Here is a 22,495-nt window from a genome sequence, read left to right on the forward strand (position 1 = left end):
TTGCCTATCTAAACTGCTACTATATATATATATATATATATATATATATATATATTACACACGTATGTATGTACATATATATATATTACACACACATACACACATACATACATGCATATAAATAAAATGTGCATAATATATATATATATATATATATACATACATATACACACACATTTTATATATATATCACACATATATACGTGTGTGTGTGTGTGTGTGTGTGTGTGTGTGTGTGTAATATATATATATATATATATACATACATGTATAGGTGTGTGATATATATAAAGTGTGTAATACATATATATATATATATATATATATATATATACACACTACCGTTCAAAAGTTTAGGGTCACTTAAAAATTTCCTTCTTTTTAAAGAAAAGCCCAGTTTTTTTCAATGAAGATAACATTAAATTAATCAGAAATACACTCTATACATTGTTAATGTGGTAAATGACTATTCTAGCTGCAAACGTCTGGTTTTTAATGCAATATTTACATAGGTGTATAGAGGCCCATTTCCAGCAACCATCACTCCAGTGTTCTAATGGTACATTGTGTTTGTTAACTGTGTTAGAAGGCTAATGGATGATTAGAAAACACTTGAAAACCCTTGTGCAATTATGTTAGCACTGCTGTAAACAGTTTTCCTGTTTAGAGGAGCTATAAAACTGACCTTCCTTTGAGCTAGTTGAGAATCTGGAGCATTAAATTTGTGGGTTCGATTAAACTCTCCAAATGGCTAGAAAAAGAGAGCTTTCATGTGAAACTCGACAGTCTATTCTTGTTCTTAGACATGAAGGCTATTCCATGCGAGAAATTGCCAAGAAACTGAAGATTTCCTACAACGGTGTGTACTACTCCCTTAAGAGGACAGCACAAACAGGCTCTAACCAGAGTAGAAAGAGAAGTGGGAGGCCCCACTGCACAACTGAGCAACAAGACAAGTACATTAGAGTCTCTATTTTGAGAAATAGACGCCTCACAGGTCCTCAACTGGCAGCTTCATTAAGGCTGGGTTCACACGACCTATATTCAGACGTAAACGAGGCGTATTATGCCTCGTTTTACGTCTGAAAATAGGGCTACAATACGTCGGCAAACATCTGCCCATTGATTTGAATGGGTTTGCCAACGTACTGTGCAGACGACCTGTCATTTACGCGTCGTCGTTTGACAGCTGTCAAACGACGACGCGTAAAAATACAGCCTCGTCAAAAGAAGTGCAGGACACTTCTTTGGACGTTTTTGGACGTTTTTCTCATAGACTCCAATGAAAACATCTAAAAAAACGGACGTAAAAAACGCTGCGAAAATGGCGCGACAAACGCCGTGAAAAACGCGAGTTGCTCAAAAAACGTCTGAAAATCAGGGGCTGTTTTCCCTTGAAAACAGCTCTGTATTTTCAGACGTTTTTGGTCGCTACGTGTGCACATACCCTAAATAGTACCCGCAAAACGCCAGTGTCAACGTCTACAGTGAAGAGGCAACTCCGGAATGCTGGCCTTCATGGCAGAGTGGCAAAGAAAAAGCCATATCTGAGACTGGCTAATAAAAGGAAAAGATTAATATGGGCAAAAGCACACAGACATTGGACAGAGGAAGATTGGAAAAAAGTGTTATGGACAGACGAATCGAAGTTTGAGGTGTTTGAATCACACAGAAGAACATTTGTGAGACACAGAACAACTGAAAAGATGTGATGGTCTGGGGTTGCTTTGGTGCTGGTAAAGTGGGAGATTTGTACAAGGTAAAAAGGATTTTGAATAAGGAAGGCTATCACTCCATTTTGCAACGCCATGCCATACCCTGTGGACAGCGCTTGATTGGAGCCAATTTCATCCTACAACAGGACAATGACTCAAAGCACACCTCCAAATTATGCAAGAACTATTTAGGGAAGAAGCAGGCAGCTGGTATTCTATCTTTAATGGAGTGGCCAGCGCAGTCACCAGATCTCAACCCCATAGAGCTGTTGTGGGATCAGCTTGACCGTATGGTACGCAAGAAGTGCCCATCAAGCTAATTCAACTTGTGGGAGGGGCTTCTGGAAGCATGGGGTGAAATTTCTCCCGATTACCTCAGCAAATTAACAGCTAGAATGCCAAAGGTCTGCAATGCTGTAATTGCTGCAAATGGAGCATTCTTTGACGAAAGCAAAGTTTGAAGGAGAAAATTATTATTTCAAATAAAAATCATTATTTCTAACCTCGTCAATGTCTTGACTATATTTTCTAGTCATTTTGCAACTCATTTGATAAATATAAGTGTGAGTTTTCATGGAAAACACCAAATTTGTATGGATGACCCCAAACTTTTGAACGGTAGTGTATATATATCACACATATATATATATGTGTAATATATATATATATATATATATATATATATATAATGTTTGATATATATATATATATATAAATATATATAACACACATTTTATCATTTTATATATATATATATATATATATATATATATATTGCACACATACATACATGTATATGTGTGTGATAAATATGTCTCTATATATATATTACACACATATAGATCTATATGTGCGTGACATATATATATAAATAAAATATATCACACATTTTATATTTGTGTATGTATATATATATATATATATTACACACATACATACATGTATATGTGTGCGTGACATATTTATATATATATATATATATATATATATATATATATAGAGATATATATATATATATATATATATATATATATATATATATATATAACACACATATACATGTGTGTATGTGTGTAATATATATATATATATATATATATATAAATATATATATATATAATGTGTGTAATATGTGTGTGTGTGTGTGTGTGTGTGTGTAGAAATATATATCTATTATATATTTTCGAAAGCTTGTTTGAAGCCCGATTTTTCATTGGTTTAAAATGAAGTGATGTCACGCTCCATCCTCCACAGCGTAGCCACGCCTTGGCATCAGAGGAACGTCACACACAAAATGGCGCTGGGTTAGAGTATACTCGGAGTGCAGTGTCGGACACTGGCTCTTTGCCTGCTCACAGCCTCCCCGGGACGGATGGGCAGATGCGGCCGTGATGGTGAGTATCGTTGGCGGAGGGAGCTGGGTCTGTGCTTTGAGGACGCAGTGGAGAGCAAGTTCCGTGAGGTTACGTGTGCTGTATGGCAGGCCTAGACGACACCGCTCCCATACTGACCATCCTAACATGGCGGAATGTTCCCAACAAAAAGACACCAAGCTGGTGGGCCATATATATATGTAACGTCCATGGTCACTGACCACGAACTCCTTCCATCCAGTCGACGCCCTTCTCTCAAGAGTTGTCTGCACATACGGCCGTCCTGCTCCACAGTAACCACCAGGGTGCGCTCACGAGCTCTGTCCAGACTTAAGAAGCCAGAGCACACGCATGTTGGTAGTTGAGCTGATTGCTTCAGAGCACCCTGGGCTATAAAAAGGTCCCAGCCCCATCCTCCCACGCCAGAGCTTTGTTGTGTATTTCTAGTCCTGTTCCTAGCATCCATACCTTCCTGGTCGAGCACTGTGCTGTGCAAAAGTCGTGTGGTGCTGTATCCACGTCTGACCTGCTTCACCTCGCCTGACGTCTGACGTCTGCCTGCTGCCTAGTCCCAGCCGAGCCTGCCCTGCTGCTGTCTGAGCTGCCACACGTACCTACACGAACTATAGACTTTCACCTGCGCCCTGTTGGCCAGCTGCCTTACCGCCAAGGTGGTACGGCCCAGTGGGTCCACAGAACCATTGTGACAGTAAGCTCAGGCCATGGACCCCGCTGGTCAATCCAAGACCATGACGAAGTCACAGGAGATGTGGGCGGATATGCTGGACCTCCGGTCTCGACAGGACCAACTCCTCCAGGCTTTGAGCATTCTCGTACGTCAGCAGGAGGCACAAGCTGCCGTTCCTCCTACTACACCTCCTGGCAGTGTTGACCCGCGTTTTTCTTTGCCACTTCCGGACCGCTATGATGGAGACGCAGGTACCTGTCGTGGATTTTTGAACCAGTGCCAGATCCATTTCAGCCTGTATACTAGGACATTTTCATCTTCAGGGTCGCTTTCATCATCTCTCTCCTCACTGGCAAGGCTCTTGCATGGGCGAACCCTATCTGGGAGAAACAAGGACCAGAAATCCGTGACTTCCAAGCCTTCCTCCGGACTTTTCGCGTGGCGTTTGAGGAGCCTGGACGGGTCTCATCTGCAGTGGCCTCCTTGATTAAACTACGCCAAGGAGACACCTCCGTGAGTGAGTATGCCATATACTTCCGCACCCTGACGGGAGAACTGTTATGGAACAATGAGGCCCTGGTGGCTGCATTCTGGCATGGACTGTCTCCTAAAATTAAGGACGAATTTGCAGCTCGAGACCTGCCATCTACCCTGGATGACCTCATCCTTCTGTTCGCCCGGATTGATATGCGGATCCGAGAACGCCTCCAAGAGGTTTGTCGGGAGGGAGGCCTTCCTAGTCTAGTCCCTACTTTGCAGCAAACCCTGCTGTCCTCAGATGTCGATCCTCCTAAGGAGTCTGTGATGATGGACCAGTGTAAGCTATCCACCCAGGAGAGACAACGCAGACGCACTCCGGGACTCTGTCTATATTGCGTCCTCTGTGTCCATCTTGTGCGCCTGTGTCCCCAAAGATCCCAAAGCCTAGGGTTGCTAGGAGAGGCAACCTTGGGTAAGAAAGGACTTCTGTCTAAATTGTCTATATCTGTGACCATAGTGTCCGGTGAGGGAACACATCAGGTCTCTGCGTATCTGGACTCTGGATCTGCTGCTAATTTCATCTGTGGATGACCTGGTGGATCTTCTTCAATTACCCACCGCCCCCCTGGAAAGACTGTGCTGTGCCAAAGTCGTGCTGTATCCACGTCTGACCTGCTTCACCTCGCCTGACGTCTGCCTGCTGCCTAATCCCAGCCGAGCCTGCCCTGCTGCTTTCTGAACTGCCACAGGTACCTTTACGAACTATAGACCCTCACCTGCTCCCTGTTGGCCAGCTGCCGTACCGCCAAGGTAGTACAGCCCAGTGGGTCCACAGACCCTTCGTGACAATATATATATATTTATATATATATATACATATATATATATATATATATATATATATATATATATATATATATATATAAAATTACACCCATTTTATATGTACAATTTTTTTATCGCCTATCAGAGTGCTGCAAGATCTTCTTTTGAATACTTTATACAGTCCAAGGTTCAGGACCACTTGCTGGGCACCCTGACATTTATTATCCTGTTGTGAGTGCTGCTGTTCTGATTTTTTTTTACCTATATATATAAGATCCCAAAGCCTAGGGAGAAAGGTAGAGATATATTAAATCCTTTAATGACGACATATACGACGTCAAAGTTTTTCGTTATATTTAATATATGTAAAAGCTGTTTGTATGATCTAGGATATCACAAATATCAATTTATTAAAAAACTCATTTTGATTCACGGTTATGTTGTTTGGTTGCTAGACAACATGAGACGCTCACCGGATCCAATTTGGACATGCGCAGTTGATGATAGTATGACTGATTCACGCTTCGGGCATTCTCTGTTGCATAGCAATATGTTATGTCCGGTCTCTTGTTTTCACGCATGCACATCTGTCATTTACGAACGCCAAAAAAAGGACGATGAGAATCACCTCAACAAATTGCAGCAACTATGCTGATTGTATTGCTGATCGTTGATTGGTGAGTGGTCCTGCAGTTCCATCCCCTGACACAGCTGTATAATTTTTGATTATGTTCCAAATCATGTATTTTTTCACAGTAGATATGTATATTTATATTTTTTATATTTTTTTATTTGTCACTTTCACTTTATGTATCAATTTCTGTTTTCTTTGATACCTTAATCTTTGTTTATTTCACTGTATTTGCACTTTACAAGTTTTATATTTATTATAATGAGGCTGATGACACTAATTGATTACATGTTATATAAATCATTATGAGCATGTGTATCACTATGCTTGAAAAAGGTCCTATTTCAGGACTGAAGCGTTGCACTGTCTGATGTTGCCTGAATAAACAAAAAAAAAAGTGTATCGCCTATTGGAGTACTGCAAGATCTTCTTTTGAATACTATATATATATATATATATATATATATATATATATATATATATATATATATATAATGTGTAAGAAGTAAGCACATAAATTAACATCTATTACTTCACTGACTTAGGACCCCGTGCAAATGTCAAAGAATATCAAGCAATTTTTTTCTGTTGAGATCACACTGATCAGAAGTAATATTTTCGGTATTTTCCGTAATATTTAATATTTATTACATTTTTCTAGCACCACACCTAGTAAAATACTTTTTGTTGAAAGTGGAGGTGTTATGAGTTGTTTGTAATGGGACATATAATTTTATACCTACATGCAACATTTTCATACAATCTTTCCATGTATATTTTATTTCAAGACTTTCGTATGTAGCCCCCACAAAAAAAAAACATTCAGAACATTCTATTTGCCTACTACAAATAGCAATTTATAGATTTTTTTCCACATACAGACAACTAGGTATGGAAAACATTGGAATCTAGATAATCCATCCATAAATGCATCTGTGATATTCATAGATGCATTTTTAAGGATGTTTTTATGTAAAATTCTGACTTACTGTAGTTGTCCGTGTCAATAACAGAGCCATTATAATACTGTATAATGATTAACATAATAGGAAATATTTGAGCGAAAAGAATAGTATGTACTGTGGAAGCAACATGGACTCTCAAAGGTGGTTGGCACTGCAATAATGACTCAGATTACACTCTTGATCTTTCCGCTCTTCCTGTGTTGATATCAGCATTCATAACAGTACACAAAAAAACTGAATATCACCAATGTTCTATATAATAATAGAAAACAAGTTAGCAACTTTTACTGCACAGCTCTTACTAGATAAACAAGTCCTGATGTCAATACCGATCTTCCAGTGAATATTTACAAACTGTCTTTTTCTTATATAACAAATATCACATTTAGTCTAATGAACTCCGATGCCTCAATAGACTCTTTGAATTTTTTCTGACTTAAAAGGACACCTGCACAGTTAGATGATAACTATTACACATTAACACTTTAGTTACGTAGGTAGATTAGGAAAGAATTTGCTGTTGGCCTAAACAAGTTAGCATAGCTAATGGACGTCACAAGTTTATTATCTATTCATGGCACTTCAAACATATCCTCTCTGGGGAAAAAAAAAGTTAAGCTTGAAATCATTGGCCTTTCTTATCTGAAGCAAATCTGTCTTTTTATTGCCTGAAAAAAGGGTGATTTTGTAACATTTCTAAAAAGGGGCTAAGGGTGACGGAATGTAATTTCCTTGTTATGCAGGAAGTTGTAAATCAAACTAAGATTGTTAAATTTTTTCTTAGGCTTTGTTTTGACAACTAAACTTGCTCTGTGCAGATATGGGCAGTTAGGCGTCACTGTTAGGCAATAGAGTATAAAGGGAAGGTTAATGGGGGCGTAGTGACCACCCAAAGCAAAGACATTGCAGTAACAATCACAGCGTGTTTTACAAATAATTCCTCAGGGCTAATGATTAATCTGAGGTAAAACATTAATGCCCCCGCAATGCATCCAATATATGAAGAGGAGAGCTGACACACAGCTATTTAAGGAGCCTTCCTGAAACAGAGCAATAGACTTCTCATCATTTAACTATCTCTCATCGCACATAGACACAGCAAATTACACACATTGCCTCAGCCAATTTAATTTATTATGGCTAAAGAAATCAGCTCTTACACATGGCTACCAGCCTGTCTGTTTCTTATAGCAGCAGTGACTGCAGCACCAGAACCATTGCATTGTGCCCAGTGTACTGAAGAGAAGCTAGCCCTTTGCCCACAAGTTCCTGCTGACTGTCCAGAGCTAGCTAGAGAACCAGGCTGTGGCTGTTGTTTGACTTGTGCATTGAAGCGGGGAGAAGCCTGTGGGGTGTACACTGCAAGGTGTGGAAAAGCACTAACTTGCCATGTAAAACCAGGAGAGTCCAGACCCCTGTTTGCACTGACAAGAGGACAAGGAATCTGCATGGATGCAGATGACATGGACAAGCTCCGAGCAGGTGATACCACAGGTGAGTCTGCTGATAGATATGCCAAGTGAAAAGGGGATAAGGGTCAGTTTTTCTTTTTAAGATTAGAAGAGAAACTCAGACTAAATCAAACTATGATTGAAAATGTTAATATAATTTTGTATTCTTAGATATTTTAAAGTTCTTGGTTATAACAAGACTTTTGCTGGGACAAAAAACTTAGGATACAAAGAATTATTATTTATTAATGCTGCTTATATAGCACCAACATATTGCACAGCGCTGTACTGAGATTCATCATACACATCATTCCCTGTCTCAGACACACACACACTAGGGTTAATTTCATAGGAATTTAATTAACTTATCAGTATATTTTTGAAGTGCATAGTTCTTAGAAAACTCAGTTGCTGTTTTGTGAATTATTTGAATAATATTATTTAACATTTTCAATCTTTATTATATATTTTATTATATTTGAATTATGTATAGTTTTTTCTAATCTCAATTATCACAAAATGACTGACAACTATATATTTTCCAGGATATTAAGTAACTATAGCCTCATTTCTATGCAATGTATTCGAAAATACGAGCTGAACTGTGAGAAGAATAGATGTGTGTGTCAATTTATGTAATCAATACATGGATGAAAGTGTTCCATTTAACATTCGCATATCAGTCTTATCTAGGAGGGTGTATACTATTTGTAGTATCACCTGATTATTACTTTTCTTTTTGTTCTCAACATTATGCTTGTTTTTGTGACCTATGTCCTAATTTCTTGCATCAGTAAGGTGAAAGATCAAAGTATCAAAGTATCATAACAAGTACATACATACATTATGGAAAAACATGAATTTTAGTGATATATATGTTAGTTACTTTCAATCTAAATGACAAATTACTATATATATATATATATATATATATATATATATAAACAGTGTTAAAAAAATATTTTAAGATTTTTTTTTATTTTTCAGTCTTTTATCATTTAATAATTTAATAATGTAATAATTTTTTAAATATTTAAAATGTATTCATTTCATATTTCTAGGAATTAAAAAAAACAAAATAGCTTGACATTTCTGGTGGACTAATAGAGTAAAAGTACAGGGAGTAAGCATATGCATACATCAAATACTCTTATGGCTTCTAGAGTAATAAATTATATTACATTTTCAGCTGATGCACACATTCTCCTTGCTATCTGAACTACTTCTTTGTAAAAAGGTCAACAAAAACACGACAGGAACTCAGAAAGTCATAGCAAAATCCTAAGAGATCATAATGGGAATATATACAATTATATTATGCTGATATTATACTCTGACTACAATAATGAATTAATCTTTAATCTTACCCTTCTAGAAGTAAAGGACTACTCAGAGCATGAGAATACTGCCCCAGAAAACATTGAGCTTTCACAAGACCAACTTCCACCATTCCTAAGATTGTTTCCTGATGGGTTTGACAAGTTTGATGCCTGGAATGCAATTACTGTCTATGAGCGCATGAAGGCTAAAAAGCTGTTTGACAGAAAGAAACTGAAAGAACAATATCAGGTAAGTAATAATACTGGGAATTAATTTATATGTACTACAAAACATAGCTTTCTGAAAAACAACAATTAGTTTACGTTACATGACATGTCTGTTAAAAAGTGTAAAAAAATGCTATTGCTGCCCGGTAGGCCTCTTCTATGGCTCTCCAGCATGCTTGGACAGCCTGTAGTTGTCAGGACATGCAGGGAGTTGTAGTTTCACAACATCTGGAAAGCCACTAATTGGGGACCAGTGCTGTACAGAATGCTGTCTGTTATGACAGTACTTTATGATAGTATCTTAGTTTAATGGTTTATAAGGCCGAAAAAAGACATATGTCCATCAAGTTCAGCGTATTATTCTGTAATGTTGATTCTAGGGAAAAATGTCTTCTCGACTCAAATATGGCAAACAGAATAAATCCCTGGATCAACGACCCATCTACAGTAATCTAGTAAACATAACTTGTAATTATTACAAGTAATTATTATACTCTTTAATTCTTTCAGTTAATTCACCTTAACAAGTTCCTTTGGCATTCTCCTACTACTCCTCAAAAGTATAATGAATGTTTTTCTCAATAATATGATAATGTCCAATGAGATTACTCTTCGTTTCCAACTAATTCACATGTTTTATATCTCTGTAGGGACCTTGCCAAAAAGACCTTTACAGAGCAATGGACAGACTGACAAGGTTTCAGCAAAGGAATGAAGAAGATATATATAGGTTCCACATTCCCAACTGTAACAGAAATGGCTTCTACCACAGTAAACAGGTACGATTTACCAAAATATTAGTTTTGTAAACCCACAAAAATGTATTAAATTAAAGAAAATGTGGGGAAATGTTCAGTTTGCTGCCCTAGCCCTGTATCTAAATACCCTGGTCAAGGCAGAGGGGCTTGTTGGTGCCTCTCCTGGCACCTAGCTTCTGGGGCACATGCACCCCCCCCCCCCTCAATTGGGAATGGTTGACGTGATATAATCAGTATTCTCAAAATATTCAGGTGGCACATTTTTTTTCTTAGTGTGAAACCGCACTTGATGGAGAACGGGGAAAATGTTGGTGCGTCTTTCCATTAACTGGGAAGAAGATTCCTGGTTCTCCTGAAAATAGAGGGGATATGAACTGCCAACAGTACCTGAATGCACAGGAATAGAGTCAAATATCCCAGCTGGATGTATGTGTATTCTATGTTATTTGTGTAAAGTTTCTCAACTATTTATTCTGAAAAGTATTTTCATTTTTTTTTCTCCCTTATGTATTTTTCATAACTATTTATATGTACTATTTTTAGGTCTAGATATTTACACTATTTTTAGAAGAAATGTAAATCAAAACTCTTATTTAACTCATAAATTATATTTAACTACTGTATATATTGTTATTTAGCCATGAAATCAATCTATTATTTGATAACCATTACGATTGTAATTTTGGAGGTGATATTACTATTTATGTCCCATATAATATACATTGTCTGAGTATGCTGTTTGCTACTAAACCACAAAATACCTGTGAGCTGTAACAAACTGCAAATTCCATCACAACTGTGCATGAAATGTGTTGTTTTTTTTGCAAATGGATTTTTCTATTTTTAATACTATAACTACCAGAAAACACAGCTTAGAGGAAACATATTAATATATGAAATTAACTCCATTTATACAAGTGTGTTCTATTATTAATACGTTTTATTTTATGATGACATTATGTCCTCTTAGGCCTGTACTGTGGCGCCACAGGGACTCTGTGTGCCACCATATGGTGCTTCACAGGGCCCTGTATACCTTGCTTCTACGGGAGAATAACTATGTAACACAGCATTTGATGGAACATAGCACATTTTCTTCTGTAGGGTCTCAAAGAAGTCTATGGGTGCCCTATTACGACTTTTAACAGCTTGGAAGTTGTACGGAGCTGTAATATGGCCATGTGCATGAGGCCTAAAAATTACAGTATAAACAAATAAATATCCTGCTGATCTATAATTGTTTATGTGCTACGGATCAAATCCCTGATTTAACAACTAATTGATACCCTGACCCTAATATGGGCTGTGAAAACGAGTGTCAATCAACAAGACAGCTCGTTGATCGGCGCTCGTTTGCTCCTTTCACAAGGAACAATGATCGGTTATGTATGGGGACCTGCAATCGTTACATTTCTATTATGTCGGCAGCACATCACTCTGTTTACACAGGGAGGTGTGCTGCCGACTAACAACCATTTTATTGGCCACGTAAACAAGCTGATCAGCCGATGAACGAGTGTTTGCTCATTCATCAGCTGATCGTTGCCTTGTTTACACAGGACAATGATCAGGAATAAGCGTTCCTAGGAATGCCTGTTTCCCAATTATTGGCCCATGGAAAAGGGCCTTAAGATCTAAGCTTCCTTATCTTACTCCATCAGCTCATAAGCACTGATTTATCTAAAGCTGGCCAAACACATTCTATAGCATCTTGTTTAGCCGACCGCTATATTCTCAGACTTCTCCAAAACATGCATGTTGAAATGGCCCTGTTTATTTCAAAAAGGAAAGCGGAAAAATGGCTACCAGATACCACTCATGGCATTTATCTCTCTGGTAAACAAAGAATCAGAACGGTTCAAATCCAAACAGCCAGAATCGCTCAAGAAAAACCTAATGTGTATGACCAGATTATAGACATTAATTTCTGACTATACTGTATGAGTGTATTTATATAACAAATATAGTCAGCTCCGCTGTCCACACAGGAAAGAGATGGCTTGTGCACGGATGGATTGGAGGCAGGATCCCAAACAATGCAATAATAAAGAAAAACTCCAGCATTGGAAAGGCTCCCTGATAAAATCCACGGTTTATTGTTACAAATATGTAAAGTCCATAAAAAGTAACCCGGTCAGCTGGGCTTAGGCATTTTGGACGATGCCTTTAGTCATAGCCTGGCTATAACTATGGACATCGTCCAAACTGCTTAAGCCCAGCTGACAAGGTTACTATCTATATACTTTTAATAAGTGTCACAATAAACCGATTAATTTATTCCGTCTGTATTCCGTTTTGTAAAATTAATAATGTAGATACACTAGATAGAAAATGCAGTCTTGTTTTAGAACTGCTAAGAAATGGGCATAAAGCTGACCATAGACATTAGGTTTTTATCAGCAAATTATAAAACTTTCAATGGGATTTGTCTGCATGCAGCAGTATTTTTCCCATCAAAACAACGGAAGTCTTGACTGGACCCTGGTGGATCCCCTTGTAAGTCTATGGGATCTGTCGGGTGCTATTGGTATTAGTCGTACAACAGATTCAAAAGAGTGTCAATTATAATACACATGATACTTCAATACTCCCTAACCTGCACATATACACTCCCAGACGCAAAGTATTTAGTAGATGAGACTGAATAAAATGTATGTGCATTTTATATTGTTACTAGCTAGGAAATATATCGATACAAAAATATGTAAAATTCAGGCATTTACACTGTTTATTTGTACAGATGGAGTGTTCTTTCTTGTGATTAATGCTTTAGGAGATTTAAATATGATGGCTTCAAATAACCCAGACGTTGTATAGAGCCGTAATATAGACATGCGAATGAGGCCTAAAATGTTAAGCAATATTGCATGTTTTATCTTTAACAGAACTTCACATTAGAAAAATCTTTTATGTCGTTTTTATTATCTCTTGTTTTACTACAATACCTTCTCAGCACATCACGTTTACAGATCTGTAGATAGCCAACAAAGGGCTGACAGAATTCTACAATACATAATATCATATAAAAACTGTTTTCATTACCTTTACATTCAACTTTTTCTCAAACTTTCATAATATTCTATCTTGCACCATTATAAAATGTGTGAAATGGATAAAATATCTTAGTCTTTCCACAATTCAATACGTTTAACAAAACGTACTTCCTATAATGGGGACCTAATAAAAATGTATTTAGGGGTTACCACTATACATCTATTGGTTTAACAGTTTCCCGTTGCAGGATTTAGTTTAAAAAATATATTTTTTTTCTTTATCTCCATATTATCTTTTATTTTAGTTGGTTGAATTTGTGTTTTCTAAATGTTAGTATTTTTGTTGGGACATAAACAGTCAGAAGCACTGGTTCATATACATGCTGAGGACAGTTTTTTTTGTAATTCTCTATATTCCTTACGTTTCATAAATAAATAAAAACCGTTATCAACTTTTATGAACTCTTCAGTTGCCTGGCTTTAAAGTCAGGTAATTTAACTTGCTGCTACTTTTATATATTTATCCATTATTTTTATATTTATCCATTATGTATTTTACATTTTGCTGCTAATAATCATTTCATTTTCCTCTTGCAATAAATTATTTTTACCTGTTTTGATTGTTGTGTATTCTTTTGTAAAATGTTGAAAAGGCACTTAATGTGTATTTTCAAACAACGCAAACTGCTAAAACTCAATACATTTTTAATTTGTAAAGAAAGTGCTTTGATTTTATTTTTTTTATTTTAACCAACATGTGCTTATTGCAATTATTTTAATTTTTAACAAATCATGGACCCTTACAACATAACAGTAAATAAGCAGTTTTCCATTCTCACAATAGCTGCAGTGAAGAAGATGTCGTAATCCACCAGTGTAGAGCCACCAGGGCGCTACACTGTAGAGGATGCAACACCGTAGTAATTCTGAAACTAGTCATTAGTGGGGAGTACCCAAAGGGGGAGTTGTCGGTGGGGCCCCCATTCGAGTGAGTTCGTTGTGTAGAAAATATTTATAAGGGGCAATCTTTTTATAAGGAAAGAGTCCATGCTTGCCTTCTAGGACATAATGCAGTCATGTGGTGATGATTCAGCTGGTGTTTGGAAAGGAAAAGGAAAGGGGGTGTCGTGGGGGAAAGAGGATGCGCCGACCAGAAGCATTCCAAGTAGCAGTCCAAGTATGTGTAAAAACATTCACTTAGAAGTGGTGTGGGTAAGAATACAAATGTCCAGTCTGTTCAAGGTACCAGACCGTGGAACCGAAGCATTCATGTATTCTAAATCTAACATGAGTAGGTAGCAGTAGTATGATTGGTCGCTATGTTTAAAATAAAAAATTGAACTCTAGATTCCTTCTGCATAGAGGTATTTATCCAGTCCATCCACAAGATAAATCCCAAGAAAAGGCAGAGGGACAGGATATCTGGGCTCAACCAGGTTTGTGGAATCGTTTTGTGAGCAGCAGCGGAAATACAAAATGGGAGAGAGGATGGGAGAAGTGGTGTTTGGCAGATTGGTGAAGAGAGCCCAACCAGAGGTTAATGGTATATGTTGATTAGTATGCGTCTGTGTAAAAACCATCATCCTGTTCCAAAAGGCTTGAGTCACCGAGCTGGCCCACAAACAATGGTATATATCAACTACGGCTGCTCCACACCTAGAGCAAGCTGGGGTCGGGACGTTTCCCATGTGTAAATTCCGCAGGGGAGAGATGTAACCTTTACGCTCTATTTTCAAGAACATCTACTAATAGAAGATTGCTGGGATGTATTTCAGTGCCTTGAAGAGAGTATGGAGGATGAAGTCAGGTGTGAGCTCCGGGTCAGGAGATGTCCACCATTCCAAACCCGAACCTGAACCGACTGTTTCATAATGAATTTGCTGTCGGAAGTGATTTGTTTGTAGGGTTCTGTCAGAGGGATGAGTCTGCGACTAAAATCATCACCCCCTCCCCCATGGAGCACAATGTACTCATGCTGTAAATTTGTGCTTGTACAAAATGAAAGAAATGACCTTGTATTCGGCTCATGATTTGGAGGACGATAGAGCCGTAACTTGGATGTTCCTTAAAAGGAGATCTTATTCTGTTTAATGTATCCATTAATTAAGCACTACTTGTGGTCTGTAAGGGAAGGTATACTGTATATATATTTGGAGATAAAATAGATGTAAGAGGCTTGCTATGCCATAAAAGAGCAAATGGATAGTGATTTATAGAGAAATAAAGAAATGGACTTAAAATGTGATCTTGAATGATTTGAAAGAAAAGATATGCATAATACAAAAATTCAGAATTCAAATGTTGAATATACAATGTACATTGGCAACAGAGCACAGGAACATAATACTGTAGCTCTAATTTTTTTATGATATGAAATTTAGCAAGCACTGCGGGAATGCAGAGGAGAAAGCCAGCATAGCACATTGCTGTGTACTGTATGTGGAGGTATTAACAGCAGAAGATAGTTAATACTATCACTGTAAAGAATATAACAAAGGCCTCATCTTGGCTCTCCTCAACCAGGCAAATGTTCCGCCAGCCCCACCCCCCTGTGTAAAGGATGCCCTACCTAAAAAGAAAAAAAAAATTATAAAATAGAATCCATTCATAGATGGGTGACCAAAGTGATACTGGGTGTAAAATAACATTTGGTAGCTATAAGATTTATCTAAGGCAATGCCATGCTTTTCATACCTTGAAAATATGATCTTTCCCTGAAGAAATGCTCAGATGGTAATCCCAGAGTAGTTTCTAATATTCATTTGACAATGGCAGACAGACATGAAACAAAACAACTAAATGGCTAAACATATGTATAATACTTTATACAAAACTGCACTCCGATAATCTCTATATACATAGTTAAGAGCTTAGGGTCTAACCTTTTCGAAGTATGCAACTGATAAAAAGAACTCCCAGCCAGTTCATGTCACGGTCTGTGGGTATGTGGACCCACTAGGCCGCACTGCCCTAGCGGGTAGGCAGCTGGCCAAACAACAGAGCACCCCAGCAATACAAAGTCCAGCACAAGGGTACCTGAATAGTCCAGACAGTAGCTAAGACTTTGGCACAGATGGAGGTGGGTGCAGCAGGTTACGCCAGATGTGGTGGATGACAGCAGGTGCAGCAGGTTGCGCCAGATGGGGCAGATCACACTGGACGTGGAAGATGACACTGGATGTGGCAGATGACACTGGATGTTGCAGACGACAGCAGATGCAGTTTGACACGACTCCAACACTAACAGGCTCAGGAACAAGAACACAGCACAGGATACAGGTAACAGGACACAGGTAACAACAGGAACGGGATAACACTAAGGGACCATTTGCAGGACTGACATGGGAATACTAACAAAGCTCAGGCAAGGATCATGGGCAGTTGATGATGATTCCATTTGTGCGCGCTGGCCCTTTAAGGCCAGGCACAAGCGTGCGTGCACACCCTACGGCACACAGCATATCTGGGGCGGAAGTGAGCCCTGGTGTCTCCTGGGAAGGAGATGTGAGCCAGCTCACAGATCCATTGCTACGGCCGCTGGGGGGTGAATAAACCCGACGGTCCATGGCCATGGACGCTACAGTTCATCAGTGGTGGATTAATATTTCCTTAGATGGTTACTTTAGATCAGGGGTCTCAAACTCGGCCGGGTAAATGGGCCGCACATAGAAAAAAGTTGAAGTTGACGGGCCGCATTACTTTCAAAGATGATACAATATGAAATTATTGTTAATTAATTAGTTAATTGATCTACTATAACAATACTACATTACTATAATAATACATCATTACTATAATACCACATTACCATTACAATACTACATTACTATAATAATACTACATTACTATAACAATACTACATTACTATTGTAATACTTCATTACTATAATAATACCACATTACCATAACAATACTAAATTACTATAATAATACCGTTAGGTTTAAACTTACCGAAAATGTGCAAGTTGTAGATGATGCCACAGTGCCCTCTGTAGATAATGCCACAGTGCCCTTTGGAGATAATGCCACAGTGCCCTCTGTAGATAATGCCACAGTGCCCTCTGTAGATAATGCCACAGTGGCCTCTGTAGATAATGCCACAGTGTCCTCTGTAGATAATTCCACAGTGCCTTCTGTAGATAGTGCCACAGTGCCCTCTGTAAATAATGCCGCAGTGCCCTCTGTAGATAATGCCACAATGCCCTCTGCTACACACCCCCACATGTAGATAGTGCCACCCACACCCACATGTAGATAGTGCCACACACACCCACGTGTAGATATGCCCCACACACACATAGTGCCACCCCCACTATAGATAGCTCCATTGTGGCTTCCTTTAGTAGTGGAATCTCCAGCCAGAGCGTTGCCAATGATCTGGCCGGGGATTCCTCTGCTGGATGAGCCCCTGTCCATATGTGAACAGTGACATCAGGGGATCTTCCTGGACCGGATTCCACAGTCAGAGCTTTGCCGAAGCTCAGGCCGGGCATTCCTCTGCTGGAGGAGCCCCTAAAGTCACTGTCCACGTCACTATACATATATGGACAGTGACTTCAGGGGCTCCTCCAGCAGAGGAATTCCAGGCCCGAGTGTTGGCAATGCTCTGGCTGGGGATTCCACTCATAGAGGAAGCCCCAATGGAGCTAACTACAGTGAGGGGCGGTGTAGCGCTGTCAACAGGGTGGGGTGCCATCTACAGGGAACTGTGTGGTCATTGCTCACCTACCACAACGATCTAGCAGCACGGGAAAGGGACTGCGCTCCTTCAAGACGTCATTCGTCCTTCGACCTGCTCTCTCCTCCCACGAGGAAGCACAGATGACAGCCCCAGGAGCCACATGTCGCCCACGGCCGCATGTTTGAGACCCCTGTTTTAGAGGGAATGGCATATTTGACTCATTAGCATGTCAATTGTGTTAAGGATTACAGATACTACCTTGCCTAGAAACAAGAAAAATTATTTGCAAGGCCTAAAAATAAGCTAACTACTAATTTCAACTACTATTACATGTAATATTTAATCAATCAACTGTTAATTGCTAATGTAATGTGAAATGTACTAGTAAAAAACAAATAACCATATTAAAAATGTCTCACTCTTGAGAACGAAGGAGTGCTGCATCCCCTTCGGAGTAATACTTTCATCTCAGCACTGTACCTGGAATTGCAGCTCAATTGCAACTCCCTTCGAAGAAAATGACAATAATAGTCAAAGGACATTAAATCCATATTTTTACCTCAACCCTACCGTGTATCAGGAGGCAACTCTATTTTCCCAGCAATATAGATCATAACAAATCGGGTATTGCTTCAGTTAAAGAACAATAAATGGATTACACATGCTTTGACTACTTTTGTAGTTCTCCTCGATGTGAAGCGCTGCCCGATAATTTTCCTCCTCTCCACCGCTACTGTTTTTTTGCTAAAGTATGTTCTGACTATACCAGAAGATTATACTGTGGAAACTGCTGCACACATGCTGACACGTAATCTAAGGTTGTTGAACCCTCCTAATTGATTTATTCAGAGGTTCACATCAGGGCTGTTCCCTTTCTCTCTGCCTTTTGAATATATCTATCGAGCCACTGCTTCTCCATGTAATAGGTTTCCCCACTGTACCTGGGGATAGGGGTTGGAAATCTTGAACTAGAAGACACGCCATTTGCGGATGACATTTTTCTAATGCTCTCTAATCCCACGGACAGATTACCAGCCATTTAAACTGATCTTCAGAATATAGGAACTCTCTCGGATTATACATTGAAAGTGCGAAACCCTGATGTTGAATGGCCCATTAAAGCCCCTTTGGGGATGGAACATGTCTGTTCATTTTAAAGACTCTTCCTTGACATATTTGGGCACGAAGATTACGAGCTCTTCTGCAAGTTTGTTTTCTGCCAATGTTTCGAACCCTAGAGACCTTGGTAACCAATTGGAAGAGATTCTCCTTGACCTTTTTGGGCAATGCTAACCTTCTCAAGATGGTGGAGGTTCCCAAATTGTTATATATTTTGGAAGGAAATACTGACTTATGTCTGTCCCAAAGATTAGAGGAAAATTAACTTTCATAAACTCAAACAAACAAAATCCAGTGGTGGTGTAAACTTCCCTCTCGCTAGCAACCTATTTGAGAATTTCGTACTACATGGTCTTTATCAAGCATGCTTGATAAAGGCCCATTCATGGGTTGAAACATTGCAAGTGTTTTTATGCTTGGTGAATAAATCAAATACACTTCTTTGGATTACCTTGAGTGCTGCAGTTCCTTTTTTCGATTGCATATTGATTGTCTCCCTTGGACCTGGGATTCTTTGCTGCATGCTCCACCCATGTTTGGGGAGTTGTCCTTTCACACTGAAGAATTTTTTGTGGCTGTGCTGCTGTTTTCCTGAATATAGACTTTTATAGCCATTTTGCCTGCCCAGATCCAGAATAAAGTCAAAGACCATTTTAAATATACTACAGGCTACGTGAAGTACAGGTTGCCCCCTCGATCTAAACCATTTCGTATGCAATACAGTGACAATTTTCTAGTAGCAACCTTGGACTCACAGGCTATCGACCTCCTTCCCCTTCTTTCCTTTTTCCCCCCGTTTTCTTTGTTTATAGAGCTGTTTTTCAAACTCATTACTATAACGCGATGGGACAGTGTTGCTTGATGTGTTGGACCCCTATTTCTTGATGCAGCCTGGACCTACAGTTACCCGTGCCACCAACTTTTCATTGCAGGGCCTTGCCATGGCATGGTTCCATTTATTTTCTCTTACAAGTCAAAATCTACACCCACTTTAATTTTGCCCACATTGTTGCAGATTACTCCATTTCGGCTGGTGGATTGAAGCTCGGGATGTGCAATCTTTACATCAAACTTATATTTGTGTTGATTTATTGAAGGTTTGATTCAAATAAATACAGGTTTTAAAAAATAACTAAGGTTGTTGAGGCTTTACAAAACATAGCAAGGTTAGTTGAGATACTATTGTCCTCTGGCATCAGCCATCTCCTTTTCATACATATTGCAATAGGAAGCTCTTTGCTTGTATTTCTATTTTATAGCTCTCTACCTGTCTACATTAAAGAGGCTCTGTCACCAGATTTTGCAACCCCTATCTGCTATTGCAGCAGATAGGCGCTGCAATGTAGATTACAGTAACGTTTTTATTTTTATAAAACAAGCATTTTTGGCCAAGTTATGACCATTTTTGTATTTATGCAAATGAGGCTTGCAAAAGTCCAAGTGGGCGTGTTTAAAGTAAAAGTCCAACTGGGCGTGTATTATGTGCATACATCGGGGCGTTTTTACTACTTTTACTAGCTGGGCGTTCTGACGAGAAGTATCATCCGCTTCTCTTCAGAACGCCCAGCTTCTGGCAGTGCAAACACACAGCGTGTTCTCGATAGATCACGCTGTGTCGTCACTCACAGGTCCTGCATCGTGTCGGACGAGTGAGGACACTTTTGCACCAGAGGCTACAGTTGATTCTGCAGCAGCATCGGCGTTTGCAGGTAAGTCGATGTAGCTACTTACCTGCAAACGCTGATGCTGCTGCAGAATCAAATGTAGCCTCTGGTGCCTATGTGGCCGACACAATGCAGGACCTGGGGCAGGAAGTGAGTGACGTCACAGCGTGATCTCTCGAGAACACGCTGTGTCTGCACTGCCAGAAGCTGCGCGTTCTGAAGAGAAGTGGATGATACTTCTCGTCAGAACGCTCAGCTAGTAAAAGTAGTAAAAACGCCCCGATGTACACACATAATACACGCCCAGTTGGACTTTTACTTTAAACACGCCCACTTGGACTTTTGCAAGCCTCATTTGCATAAATACAAAAATGGTCATAACTTGGCCAAAAATGCTCGTTTTTTAAAAATAAAAACGTTACTGTAATCTACATTGGAGCGCCTATCTGCTGCAATAGCAGATAGGGGTTGCAAAATCTGGTGACAGAGCCTCTTTAAATCGAATAGGCTGTGTTGCAAAAGCAGACACAGCATAAAGAAAAGCATGGCGCTGTTTCTGGCAAAGCTTTATAAAGGCGTTAATGCTCAATGAGATCCCAGCAAAATTGCAGCAATAGCAATATGTCATCAATGTTGTAAAGTACAGAACCTTTTGACATCCAAAAAGAGTAGTGGAGCTGGGCTAGACACCTCTACAAATGTCAACCCATTTAGCCTTTTGCTGAGACAATTGTTGGACTAGGATATACAAGCCAGTGTTGGCCATAGTGGGCTATAATTTTTCTGTAATTCTGTTGCTCAGAATAATAGAGCGGGATTGCTGAATTGCGGCATGCATCATTTTTTAGGTTCTTTTTCACTATTAACCTTTTTTGGCATGTCAATTAGACAAGCATAGAGCTCTGCTGTTATCTGCTCATCATGGGTCCAGGATCTTTAAGCACAGGTGATACAATTTTTATACCCATTTACCTGGATGTAACTGTCTGCCAGCTACTTGCTGAATCACAACTCATGGTGTTTTAGCCTATCAGTAGCATCTCCCAGCTGTACTATGATCTAAGCTGCACTGATGTCTATTTAATAAGCCAAAGGAGAAGCCGGCGGCACAGTAGAACGGAAAACCTCCAGGGTATTCGGGTGCAAGCCTCCAGGGATCCGACTCGTAAATTCCCAAATGTAGGCAAAATGGAAAAAGAGGCAGCACTCCACAGGTCAAAGTAGCAAGTGATGACACTGACACTATGGATCTTGTATGATCAATTGATTATGCACTTATAAAACTTTAAATCTTTTTTATTAAGACGTTTACCTTTGATTATGGCTCCTTCATTTGTGGGTTGTATAAATGCACTGAATCATCTGTTTTGCATTGCTTGAAACGTTGCACCATTTCCACTGATGGGTGAATGAAAAATGTTGTTACTTTGACCTGTGGAGTGCTGCCTCTTTTTCCTCTTTTTCCATTTTGCCTATTTAATAAGCCAGTTTTACGCAGAACTAGTAGGTGGGTAATTTTCCTCCCTGGTGATGCAAAGTTGTATGTTCTGCTCCTGGCAACAGTCTATTACTGACCACATTTTCTATTGATATTGTTCGTTTGAC

The 22,495-nt window shown here is 39.1% G+C and overlaps 1 protein-coding gene across 2 annotated transcripts; it reads left to right on the forward strand.

Moving 5' to 3' along the window:
* The first annotated feature begins 7,694 nt into the window (after positions 1 to 7,694).
* Positions 7,695 to 15,666, forward strand: IGFBP1 (insulin like growth factor binding protein 1). 2 transcript variants are annotated; one of them, XM_075827011.1, is made up of 4 exons: positions 7,695 to 8,171; positions 9,504 to 9,697; positions 10,326 to 10,454; positions 15,202 to 15,666. In XM_075827011.1, the coding sequence occupies exons 1-4, from the start codon at positions 7,814 to 7,816 to the stop codon at positions 15,280 to 15,282; spliced, it is 762 nt and encodes a 253-aa protein (XP_075683126.1). In that variant the 5' UTR covers positions 7,695 to 7,813; the 3' UTR covers positions 15,283 to 15,666. The 2 variants fall into 2 exon arrangements, with proteins under 2 accessions (XP_075683126.1, XP_075683125.1); XM_075827010.1 differs by lacking the exon at positions 15,202 to 15,666 and adding an exon at positions 10,707 to 14,041 and having other exon boundaries at positions 7,697 to 8,171.
* Positions 15,667 to 22,495: the final 6,829 nt, after the last annotated feature.

This window comes from Rhinoderma darwinii, chromosome 5 (assembly GCF_050947455.1).
Source record: "Rhinoderma darwinii isolate aRhiDar2 chromosome 5, aRhiDar2.hap1, whole genome shotgun sequence".
Taxonomy (NCBI): domain Eukaryota; kingdom Metazoa; phylum Chordata; class Amphibia; order Anura; family Rhinodermatidae; genus Rhinoderma; species Rhinoderma darwinii.